Source organism: Osmerus mordax, chromosome 22 (genome assembly GCF_038355195.1).
Source record: "Osmerus mordax isolate fOsmMor3 chromosome 22, fOsmMor3.pri, whole genome shotgun sequence".
Classification (NCBI taxonomy): domain Eukaryota; kingdom Metazoa; phylum Chordata; class Actinopteri; order Osmeriformes; family Osmeridae; genus Osmerus; species Osmerus mordax.
Window position 1 is genome coordinate 9,009,076 of NC_090071.1, and position 12,011 is coordinate 9,021,086.

Genomic DNA, 12,011 nt, shown 5'->3' on the forward strand with positions numbered 1-12,011 from the left:
GTAACTTAATAACCAGATCGGCATACTTTATCAACTCTTTTCTTGGAGACCTCTGGGCCGGTCCTGTAAATGAGGTGCGCTTCCTCTGACGCTGCCAATAGGCGGTGTGCCCTTAACCCACCACACTGTTTAGTTACACCAGAATGTTAAGACTTGGAAATGGATTTTACTGTGACTTACCATTTGCGCTGTTCACCGTGATCGTAAGCCAATCAAAATCCGCCTGCATGCTCTACCTAACGGGTAAGTTACTGGTAAATGAAACTTTTGGTCTTACATTTTTATTTTATAATAGGCTATGTTATTAAAAGTATTGCCTACTCATTTTGATAACACGCTTTTCAGAAATAGATGTAAGTTTAGTTTTCATGCTGTGTAGTTTGTTTGTTGCAGGTACGGCAGACAGCAATGTCGTCCACAACTAACGAAACATCATTGACACCCATCTACCTCTTCTGCGGTCTAATTGTAAAACAGATGTGAACTTTTGTTATCAGATCTTCACATTTTCTTGAGGAAAACTGAGCTCAGCATCTGTTGAATATATAACTGCACGCACACCTGCACATAGATTTGACCATGAGTTACCTTATCAGTAGGTAAGTGACAAGTGAAGTAGTGAAGCCTTTGAAGGGTCATGGCTTTTCTGAAGTGACAGTTTTTTGTTGTCATGCACCTTGATATAGTTTGTCAAGTGTAACCATAATAATTAATACCCCAAACAGTCAGAAACAGTAGCCTAATCAGACTAGTTCTTGGTTCAGGAGATGATCTGACTGCGCCTTGAAGTAGACGGACATGGAAGAGGCTCTATCGTCTTTACATTTAACTATGTATCAAGACAGCTATGCTTTACCTATACGTCCTGTTCATGATCAGTCATGTAAATGTGTCGTTTTTTAGTTGTTTTACTTTGTGGAAAAACAGCAGAACTGTTTGAAAACTATCCCAACAGGGGCAGGATGCACACTTGAACCCAGATGGTTCATGTTGTTAAAGACCCCATAAAATACCCTTCAAGCTCTGCTGTTAAATTCTGGTCTGGCATGAGGCTACTTTTCAGTCTTAACATATGATCTAAGATCAGTTTTACTCAAACTCCGTACTTAAAGCACTTGGATTTAGATTCCGAAATCTGATCTCAGGGCAGCTTTTCGGCAGGTACTTACTTTCTCTGGCACTGTTGAAGCCTCTCACTGTCACTATACAACAAGTGGATTTCCCGGCAAGGCAGACACAGGGGCACAACCACAAGCATATGTTTTATATAGGGACCCAACCGCTGAGCTTGGCTAACATTAGCCCTCTCCACTGCAGTACAGAATCATTGTTCTTACAGTAGCCCTGTCACTGTGCATTCATCTCCATCTGTGAGGCCTAACTTAACATGGTATGATAAATGACAGCTTCTACTGGAACATGGTTACAACCTGGTTACTGGATGTCTTTGCTACTGTTTACAACGTAGACATTCAGCTCCTCAGAAATGTGCCTTTTGAAATTGTGGGGGTCGGTGCAGTCTAGACATCAAAGACGTCCAACAGTGTTTCCAGGTGATTATGGTCTGTGTAGGTAGGGTGCTAGACGGGGGGCAGATATGAAACATCCCAGGACTTAGCAACCATTCGATCAATCTTATACATTCTTGTTTTTGTTGTTGAGGAGTTAAGTCACCATGGTGATAGCCGTTGGTGTCGACCCCAGGTTATTGTGACTTAGAGGCCACCGCTGGTGCAGTGTGCTGTGCGCTGCTTTCACTGTGCCCTTCTCTAACTCTTCGCAGCCACGTGGTTTAGTTGAACTTGCTAATAATGCTTTACATAACACGTTCTGTCATATTTCACCATCATCCTTTTGTTTTTTTTCTTCAAATTCATAGACATAACATATGTTTAATACATGTTAAAAACATTTTTGTAGCGACCCACCTCAGAACACAAGCTCCCACAGCAGGAAGCTGTTATAACGTTCATCTTCAAGGGCTGATATCAGTAAATGGACAATAACAAGACTGAGAAAATAGCATGATGCCAACATGTCATTATCTGATCCCTGGGCGTAGCCACGGCTACAGAGAAGGTGTGCCGGAAGGAGGATGCCATCGCAGCACTGAACCTGAAGAAGACTGCAAAGACAAGCCAGACACACCAGACAACCACCAAGGTGAGTCTGTCAGTTAGAATCTAACCGCATTGGCATCCTTCAGATCAGTTTAGGGAATTATGGAGATAAACTGCAAATGATAAATACACAAAGCAGTTTGGAGCGAATAATAATCTGACTGTATGTTCTCAAGCAAGTACATGTCCATCTTAATTTATGTTTTCTCTGAAGTGATCTGGACGTCCATTCCTGAGTAAGCGTTAATGAATGTCCTGCAGCCAAACATGTGTTCATCTGCCCTGCCTGGAGGCCTGCAGATCTGGATCCTGGTGATGGTGACGTCTTTGACTCGAGGTGTGTTTCAGAAGAGTCATTTCCTTTGGATTAGCCTCTTTGTTTTCATCTAAAACAATACAGAGAATACCTCTACCTGATTGGTGAGATATCCTGTGAAGTCTCTTCTCACTGTTTGACATGTTTATCACGTATCAGGTGAGGTGATCGCCCCCTCCAATCTGAACGCCATCGCGGGTCTTCCCTTCTCACTGGGCTGTAACGTCACCATGGAAACTGGCCACACGGTGAAGCAGGTGCGCTGGCTGAACCAACACAAGCAGGTGCTCCTGGCGTACAAACCGGGGCAGCCTGTCACCATCTCATCCCAGCGCGACGATGTGACACTTACAGCCTCCCGCAACGACGTCAGCGTCATCACCATCAAGAGGGCGGGGCCTAAGGACGAGGGATGTTACCAGTGCATCTTTGATATTTACCCCAGTGGAGGTCAGGAGGGAAAGACCTGCCTTAACATCATTGGTGAGTTCCAGAACCCTCATACTTTGCAAGCCTGAAAGCATTCGAATCTTGGAGACTCAGGTCTTTTTCAGCTTCGCTTTCTCCTCAGATTTTGCAATGTTTACTAGAATGTGACCCCAACCCCACCACTTCAAGTCCACAGTGCATTAATGGTCTGAAAACAGGAAGTAGGCTGAGGTCAGTACTGGCCAAGGCAAAGAGTTCAGGCCGGCCCCCAAATAGACCTTTTCCTGTCTCTACTGAACCATCACAAGAGACCTGCTTTAAGTTAACCCTCGGTGGTCTAGAAGTCTTCCCCTTACCAGCCTTTTTCACATTCCTCTAAGCTGTTCACAGAGGATTAAACCTCTTTATCAATGTTAATGTCTGTTTCTCCCCAGGCGAAGTGGGCTCGGAAGGCAACAAGACAGCAGTGAGCGGCAAGCAGGCCACCCTGTCCTGCTGGTACGGCCTGCAGGAGAGGGTGCACCAGGTGCTGTGGAGGAAGACCGCGGAGCAGGGGGACACCACCAGCGTGGCCTCGTACGCCAAGCGAGGCCAACCCACCGTCGAGAGGCCCTTCCTGGGCCGCGTCACCCTCAGCCCCTCCCTGGGGGATACCCAGCTGACCATCCGGCCGGTCAAGACCGAGGATGAGGGATGCTACAGCTGCGAGTTCCACACCTACCCAGAAGGCACCAGGAGGGCCACGGCTTGTCTCTCTGTATACGGTGGGTATGTGGACCGGCAGAGATCGTCCATGCCTCTGTAATTGAACCGAGACGATAACCTGCTTCAGACACCGTGACTTCAACCCAACTATAATTTGTCCTTGTTGGGAATCTGACATGTGATTGATTGGATGTGAGAATCCTCATGAAAGATAAGGAATTCTGTAGATGTAGTTGATGACCACAATGGCTTTGGTTCGAAAGAGCCGTGGGACCCAGATCCAGGCTGAGAGCTCATCTCTGGAGGCGGGAGATGAGGGAGTGTTGCCAGTCGTTCTGAGTGTTATCAGTCGTTCTCGACACATTCTGCAGGTCATTGGAAGGCCATGCCTAATCATGCATCATCATCTTAGAGATTCCGGAAGGTCATGTGAAGTTTAAGAATAAGAGGTATTGGTTGGAAGGAAAGAGGCACTTTTATGTTATTGTGTGTGTGTGTGTGTGCGCGCTTGTTGTGTATTCATACAGGAAGATAGTACAGGAAGGGGAAGAGCTTTGAGTAAATAAACGATTGTACTTAGACAGTGGCAAGTGTGGTCCAGAAATGCTACTGTGCTGACTGTACACACTTCTTTTCAATGTCTTAGCCCTTGTTCCCCAGTCTCTCAGAAACCGAGTGTGATGCACTGTTCAGGTCATGTTGTACCCAAAAAGTTGAACATTCAGTGCATTTCCCATTCACATGTAGCTGTTTCTGAGTTTCGCGCTTTATGCTTTCAAATATCTGTGGGGCTGCTGTACAAGTGGTCATCGACTTTACTCCTAGTGTGTGGGTGTTTGCAACGTTTTTGAGACTTATTTTTAGCTTATTTCATCCAGAGACAGTTAGAGGTAGAAAGGAAATGTCAAGGACAGAGAGGTGGAAGACATGTAGAAATGGGCCGAGCCAGAAACGACCCCTGGCTGCTGTTAGGGCCTCAGCCAATATGGCACTCTACCCGGTGAGCCACTCGCTAGTGATAAAGTTGACAGAGGGAGAGGTGATGGTCAAGGGGAAAGAGGTGACTCAGTTGGGGCGAGGACTCAGGGGAAGAGTGGATCACTGTTTCCCTAGACACAGGGCCTCTGTGTGTGTGTCCTGTCTTGTCCCTCGGCTTCCATCCTAGCCAAACAGCCCAGATCTTGTCCAGTCAACACCCAGGCACTAACAGCCTCCCAGCCTCCCAGCGCACCACATAGAACTCAGTCCTCTTTCACTCTCTCTCTTCCATATGTGAGGGTCTTGGATGGGGATGTGGTACTGTGTTCAATGAAGACAGAGAGAGAAAGAGAGAGAGAAAATAGTCAGAGAGAGATAGAGACTGTGTGCATTGTTGCCGTTTTCTGTCATGCCAGGGTGGATACAAACACGCTGTCTGTTGTCTGGGATCAGAAAGTTCAGACTGTACAAAATGACAAGCAGTTTCAGGCCAAATAATCAAATATAACACAATACTACACAAACACACAAAACTATACACGAGAAGAAGAAACAAGTAGAAGCCCTACTGTGATTTTAAATTTTGATTAATTGAATGATGTGTTCTTTTTACCTCCCCGGCATGATCTAAATCCTGGTATATTTTCCTGCATGTCGGATGCTGACCTCAGTGCTCCCTAAACCGGAGGTGACCTACGTGATGTCGTCCTCCTTCATCGAGGCCAACTGCACGGCCCGGTCCCGCCCGCCCGCGGAGCTGGTGTGGAACGTAGAGGGGGACAACCGAACGCTGGGGCCACCTGTCTCCTCCTCCTACGAACAGGGAGACGGCACCACGTGGGTCATCAGCACCCTCCTCCTCCAATCGGGCCTGCTCAACGACCTGTCCGTCAAATGCTTGGTGCATCACAGAGGCCTGGAAACGCCCATGTCTGTGTCCCTGAACACAAACGGTGAGGGCAGTTAGACGATCGCACCCCAGTATGGTGTTGTCTTCACATCCTCCATGTCTCACAAGGGTTCCTTCTAAGTGGTTCAGTGTGCATAAGGGAGGAATGTCCCTGTACTTACTGTAAGTCGCTCTGGATAAGAGCGTCTGCTAAATGACTAAATGCATAACACTGGGTTATGTGTTCTGCATTGCAATCCGGTTGGTGTTGAGGTTCAAAGCAGTCATTCGAATCTCGGTTTCTCTTCCCAGTGGATTCTCTGCTATTTTAGTGACGTGCAATTATGGCCAGTTTGACGGATGACGAAGCATTCTTTACCGTTTCGGCTAAATTGGCCTCTAAAATAAGAACACTGGCAAGCTCAAACCTTGCAGCACCTGATCGCCAGATGGTTCATGTTTCTCCCTCTTTCATTCATGTACTGCCATGTGCGATTAGGATAAATGTGTAACAGTAGATGTGTGTGTGTGTGTGTGTGTTGCAGTGGGACCAGCTCTGGCAGTCCTCATCTCTGTGTCCTGCGTAGCAGCTCTGCTCCTGCTGTGCCTGTGCGTGTGTCTCTGCAAGTGTTTTCTCTGCCGCGACGGTGAGTAACCAATCGATAGGGAGCCGCGGCACTGAGACTGATGCAGACTATGAACCCCCTGTCTGACAGAGTCATGGGATACAGTATCTCCTCATGGCTCCTACGCAGAGGTCATGCTGTGACCTGGTTAGCCTGCCAATTCAGAAGTGTCTGTCACAGCAGTGACTGTTTCCAAACGTTGAAAGAGATTAAACACACATGGAATCCTCTGTCTCAAAGGGCTAAGGGTAGTGTTTTCTCACTGCTTATCATGTGAGAGGACAAGTAGGGTCAATTACTCTGAACTATAAGAAGGAACGGGGGGACATTAAGGGTCAAATCATACTAGTTATGTTATGAAACGTTATTAAATTCTCAAAGTTTCTTGGCCAAACTAGCTAAAAATATGTTAGTTTTTTCCTATAGACAACATTACGGGTAGATCCTTCTGGGGCTTGACATGTTTCAGCAGGACAGAGGATGTGACTGAAATGGAAAACTTGTGGGAAAGGATGGCGATGCTGGTCTTTTAGTCACGGAGGTGGGAGTTTCACAGGAAAGTGACAGAAGTCACTCCAGACCTGTGTCACATTCACTGCCAGAATTCCCGTTAACACCTTTTCCCATGACCCTCTCTGGGCATCCTGCATTGAACGTGCCTGCGTAGGGGGAAGCAGCCTGGTGCCAGCTCACTGTGGCATGTGGATCTATGCCTCTCCACACTATGCCAGCCCAGTCCCCAAGTTAAACAAGCCGCGCCACTTACAGGATGTGTTGTCAGAATAGAACAATAATGCCTTTAAAAGGACAGGAAATTGAAATGGTCTGAGACTTCTCTGGAAGGTTGTCATAATAATATCCATTTTATCTTTACTTCTAGGTAGTTGTAAACCACAGAAATATCTACTTCTTGATACCTTCAACATTAGAATGTTTTTCCAGTGGGTGCCCACAGTGAAGATGTGTGGTGCATTGGCAGACACACTACTGATATGAATTCAGGTGGTAATTTTGCATGATAAGCTGTAGTGGTAGGCAAGAGGACTATATATACCACATAGATGAGGGGTTGTGTTAGAACAGAGCCTAGTCATTACATCATCCAGGTAGTCTATGAACTGTAAGTGTTGTCTGAGGGTGTTAACTTGGTTGAATCATCTCAAATTTGCCAGATACAGTATATCTTGTCATCTTGGGTGCTTTATGATTTCTTTCATACTTGTTCCAAAAACTCTACTCAGAACTGTTTTATTGAAGTGTTAGACTATGCTTTGTTGGTTTGCAGGCAATCAAGAAAAAGGCTTTCTGAGATTTCCTCACAGCAGCTGTTTCACTCTGAGTGACTTTGAGACCTGCAATGTTTGAATTCATAAGTACTCTACTGTGATAACATTTGATGGATGCAGTCACTGTCTTGATGTCACTTTGGCAAAAAGATTTGAACTGGAAAACGTTCAACAACGGCCTCTCTATCGTTTCTGGATTCCACTCCGAAAATCACTGAACAAGTGATTTGTGTTGGTTGCCCAGTGCTAGTGGAAAGGAACTCTCTCTAATCGTGTTCCCTGAGCCAGATTCACAGGAGTAGCGGAGGGAAGGAGGAGGGGGTGCACACCCAGGCCTGACACCCTGCCCAGTGGACAACAACGGGTCTGTCAAACTGCAGCCTGGGCCTCATTCATCACTGCCCTGGCTGACATTGTAGAGACTCCCTCTCACTAATCACATTTTGAGGTCGAAAGACGGTTTTGGTAGGCTTGGCTGTGGTGTTTATGCAACTTGGACTGAGGATGATTTGTGGACAGAGAGCCAGCTGTAAGGTCCGAGATGAAGAATGACAAGACTATCTTTGTTTGTGTGAAACTTTGTTAACTTGTTCCAAATACTTGGAATGAGCAGAATAACTTTCCTTTATGTTTGTACGTTGCAAATGTTTTCATTGAGTGACATCCAGCTGATGTGTGTTCTTCTGGGGTGTGTTGGTGCAGTAGAGTTGGGGGTTGAGAGCCTCTGTCTTCAGTGTGGATGATCAGAGTGCACCGTGGACCCACGGTGGGTGTCTGTGGTTCTGCTTATTCAACTGGTGACCAACTGGTGACCAGTCCTCTGTGATTTGTGGGTGTGTGGGGCTGGGTCATGTGTGACCCATGTAATCATAGTAGAGTATTTTGGGGGGAGATTGTTGTCAACTTTGAGAAATGTTAAGCAATCCATGCGACTTATTTTTCATTTATCGTAATGATTGATGCTTTGGAAAAAAACACCAAGGAGGAAGTGCCCAGATAAGACATTTATTTTTGATGAAAGATTTTCCAGGGGCACCTTTAATCTGCAACACCACAGGAAGTATAGGGAGTAACCACATCCTGTCCGGCACACAAACATGTTCGGGCCCTTTGTCGCTTGGAGGGTATACGGCTGGGTGACCTTGATTGTTCAAGGAAGGGAAAGAGGTAGGGAAGAGAGAAAAGAGGTAGGGAAGAGAGATGAGAGGTAGGGAAGAGAGATGAGAGGTAGGGAAGAGAGATGAGAGGTAGGGAAGAGAGATGAGAGGTAGCTAAAGTAAAAACTGGAATCTTAAAGCCCATATCTTCCCCATTCATCATGTCATGTCCACACTGGAAACAATGTAGCTAAAGGAACTTCGGCCTTTTAAGAGACCCCTGGTGGTGGTCAGGGGAAGTGCTCTGTGTTACAGCACACGCTCAAGGGTAGTGATGATACAGAGCATCTGTGCCCGTTTAAATGTTATTCTTTCAAACGTATCCCTACATTCCCCATACTCCAAACTTTTTTTCTGGTGTGTGTGTATGTGTGTGTGCGTGAGTGAGTGATTGAGCGAGTGTGGGTATACTTGTTTGAACAGTTGTAGCCACCACCTTTTTCCCGAAAAGTTATGATATTGTTGGCTGAAACATTACTTTACCAAAGAACTGAATCATGGACAGGAAGAATAATAAGACCAGCTCCACTCACATCTGCCCTGAGGTAAACCAATGTGGCTACAGGGCCTATTGTCAACCAACAGAAATTGTTTTGATTTGTTGATATGTGATTCCTACGTGCTAGAATACCCCCTTGCAGTCACGTCAGGAAAAGGGTGCCACTGACTAGACTTGCAGTGGGTGTGGCACGGGGAAAGGAGATTAGGTGGTTGGGTAAGGCCAGGGTTTAGCTGGGATTGATGGGCCTTTCAAGGATGGGTGGCAACTTCATCCAGTCGTAGGCATCATTCTTTTCTTCAGTAACAGTTTCTTAACTCTGATATTTGTTCCCCTCTCTTTCTCTTGCTTTCCCTCCATTTCTATCCTCTTTTTCTTTTTCTTTGTTTCTTGTTCCCTTTCTCTCTTTTTCCATCTCTCTCTCTCTTTGCTCTCAACTCCCTCCCTTCAGATTGAGCCTTGACCTGGAACTATGGGGTCTGTCCCTGATGAGCGTCCAGCGCCCCCAGTCCCAGCCTGACCTAGCTGCTCACCACCATGAGCTCCAACTCTGTTTAAAGGAAACGTGCAGCAGAAAGACAGACAGCGTTCCAGTTTGTTCCCCACCAACACCACCGTCCCCAAACCCCCTTTAGAAAGCACAATTTAGCAATGTGGATATACAAAGCTAAATCCTTTTCTCCGAAAGGTAGTTTGAGGTTCTTAGTCCCATAAAAGCTTGTTTGAAGCATCATTTCACAACATTGTCTATAAAGCACATTCTTTGTAATTATATAAGGCTGCTTAGTGATAAAGAGTTATGTTTATTTTATTGAATGCAGATGTAATGGTGTGCATTGGATAAATTGATGGGTGAACGTGCGTTTGTGTATGTTGTAACAGTTGAGAGATTCAAGTATATATTGAATGTTGCAGACATCAGTGTTTGCCTTCATTTCTGCTTTCATGTTACTTGTTTAAACCTAAGGATATCGTATAAAATGGTTTCCAATGAACTCTAATCCCATCAGTGTTATACTTGTAGTAAAAAAAAGGATGGGAGAGGATATTGTGCCACTAACGTACCTGACTGACTGTGTAAAGTAAACTACACATTACTTTTTACTATTTATTTAAATAGTATAACAGTGACACAGTGTGAAATAAAATACACATTATGTTATTCTTTTGACTACACTGATGTTTTCTATTTGCTGTTTGAGGTAACCAAACTTGTGACAAGGTGTGATAAACGTTGCTGATTTATGAGAACGTGTTTTTTGGTTCTGTACTGTCTTTGGTTTGGCTTCATTATAATCTACATTTTTCTTTCACTCCAATCCTGCAGACAGCTAACTTTTGGCACAACTTCCTCATTAACTAGGTGCCAGCTAACTTCTTTTTGAAAACTCTGAATAGTTGCAATTTAAAGCCACAACATTAATGAGCGTGTGTGTGTGTGTGTGTGTGTGTGTGTGTGTGTGTGTGTGTGTGTGTGTGTGTGTGTGTGTGTGTGTGTGTGTGTGTGTGTGTGTGTGTGTGTGTGTGTGTGTGTGCTTGTCTACATAACATTTTACTGCACTGCGCCGTGGAAATGAATGTGATTTTATGTCTGCTTCTTTGAGTTTTTCCCCCTTTTTAATGTGATTTGAATCACATTAACACCCCAAAGGTCTTGTAAGAGTGGGAGGTAGACCTACATGATCTCTCCTCTGAAACTCCTCTCAGCCACCTCCCACCTCTGCCTTGTGTGATTCAACTGCTAGTGGTGACTGCTAGGCTACTGGCTTGTTGAAAACCAGTCTAAAATGGTCTATGACTACCATCCATTCTGTGGAAACTTTCCAAGTTCCAAAATAGCTCAAAGTAAACACTCTCCTTGTCTGACACATACATTTCAGGTATTTGTTAGATATGGAAAAGGGGTACTGTGGCAAATGGCTTCCAAACCAGACATGTGGTATGATCACCTGTGCAACTGTGAACTAGCCTTTTCTGCCTCAGGTTAAGTTATAATGATAAAAGAGACTACGCACCACGGAATGTTTGTCTTGGTATTGTCACTGCTTGCCTCTTTATTTACATTTTACTACTCAGAACATAATACAGTCATCTTCAGTGTTAATAGCTCAGTCATTGCTGCTCCCGTCAAAATGGTGGCCTTTTAACAGTACAGGTTCTCTTCTCCTACCTTTTGTCCCTCATTTTAGTACGCCGCTATCAATGAGAACACGTAAGAATTTGGCACTATAACAATGACAGGAAAGCAAATACTCATTGTTATGGTGTTTGACCACTGTTATGGTTATTATAAAAGCAAATCATGTATTGTTCTCAGAGGAAGGTTTATCTGACAGACTCCAACACTTGCCGCCAACATGATATTCATTTTAGAAGTTTGGACCTATCCATGTTCGATTTTCTTTGTGACATCATTTGCGTGTATTTTTCTCCTCTAGATGGCTCTGCACATCACCAAAGAACTTATATTGCTTCTATACTCTTTGACATCACTAAGTGCATGTTCTCCCTTTGCTCCAAACCACTAAAGCAATATGCTACGAGGTGTGCTTTAATACTGTAAGCTTTAGGTGACACTAACACTGACGCCATGTTTTTATAAATAGTCATTGGGCAAATCTGTCAAAAATGTCAAAAGTGTTACACTTTAGTAAGAACACTGAACACTGTTGTAAGAAAACGTTTGGTTCTTGTTAGTCCCCCGTACATAGCATTGAAAAATGCTAATCAAATGCATGGGGATTTTTCACAGTTCCCTCACAAATACATTTTGTTGTGATGTTCCCGTTCTCTGATGTCATACACATCATTGTACAATGTTACGTAATGTACTTCCGGACTTATGCCATAAGTGTGACAGTGTGCGTGGGCGAGAGTGGGGGGGACACTTTCATAACCACAGAGTACAACCAATCTTGTCCACCATGTGATCCGTGTCTAACTTCGCATTTCATGCCTGCCAAAATATCCACTTAGTTAGACACTGAACACATAAAGGTTTTGGTT

The 12,011-nt window shown here is 44.7% G+C and overlaps 1 protein-coding gene across 2 annotated transcripts; it reads left to right on the plus strand.

The window, feature by feature from the left end:
* Positions 1 to 105: 105 nt before the first annotated feature.
* On the plus strand, positions 106 to 10,233 carry LOC136966110 (OX-2 membrane glycoprotein-like). Of its 2 annotated transcripts, none has more exons than XM_067260500.1 (8): positions 106 to 243; positions 2,063 to 2,163; positions 2,335 to 2,457; positions 2,596 to 2,919; positions 3,300 to 3,629; positions 5,220 to 5,501; positions 5,983 to 6,084; positions 9,457 to 10,233. In XM_067260500.1, exons 3-8 carry the CDS (start codon positions 2,367 to 2,369, stop codon positions 9,459 to 9,461), a joined length of 1,134 nt encoding a protein of 377 aa, XP_067116601.1. In that variant the 5' UTR covers positions 106 to 243; positions 2,063 to 2,163; positions 2,335 to 2,366; the 3' UTR covers positions 9,462 to 10,233. The 2 variants fall into 2 exon arrangements, with proteins under 2 accessions (XP_067116601.1, XP_067116600.1); XM_067260499.1 differs by having other exon boundaries at positions 2,382 to 2,457.
* Positions 10,234 to 12,011: the final 1,778 nt, after the last annotated feature.

Excerpts from the sequence above, each read along its gene's own strand:
- LOC136966110 (XM_067260499.1), top strand. The coding sequence starts at position 144 with ATGTTAAGACTTGGAAATGGATTTTACTGTGACTTACCATTTGCGCTG. Across the intron at positions 2,920-3,299 it reads GACCTGCCTTAACATCATTG|GCGAAGTGGGCTCGGAAGGC; the intron begins GTGAGTTCCAGA and ends GTTTCTCCCCAG. Across the intron at positions 3,630-5,219 it reads GGCTTGTCTCTCTGTATACG|TGCTCCCTAAACCGGAGGTG; the intron begins GTGGGTATGTGG and ends TGCTGACCTCAG.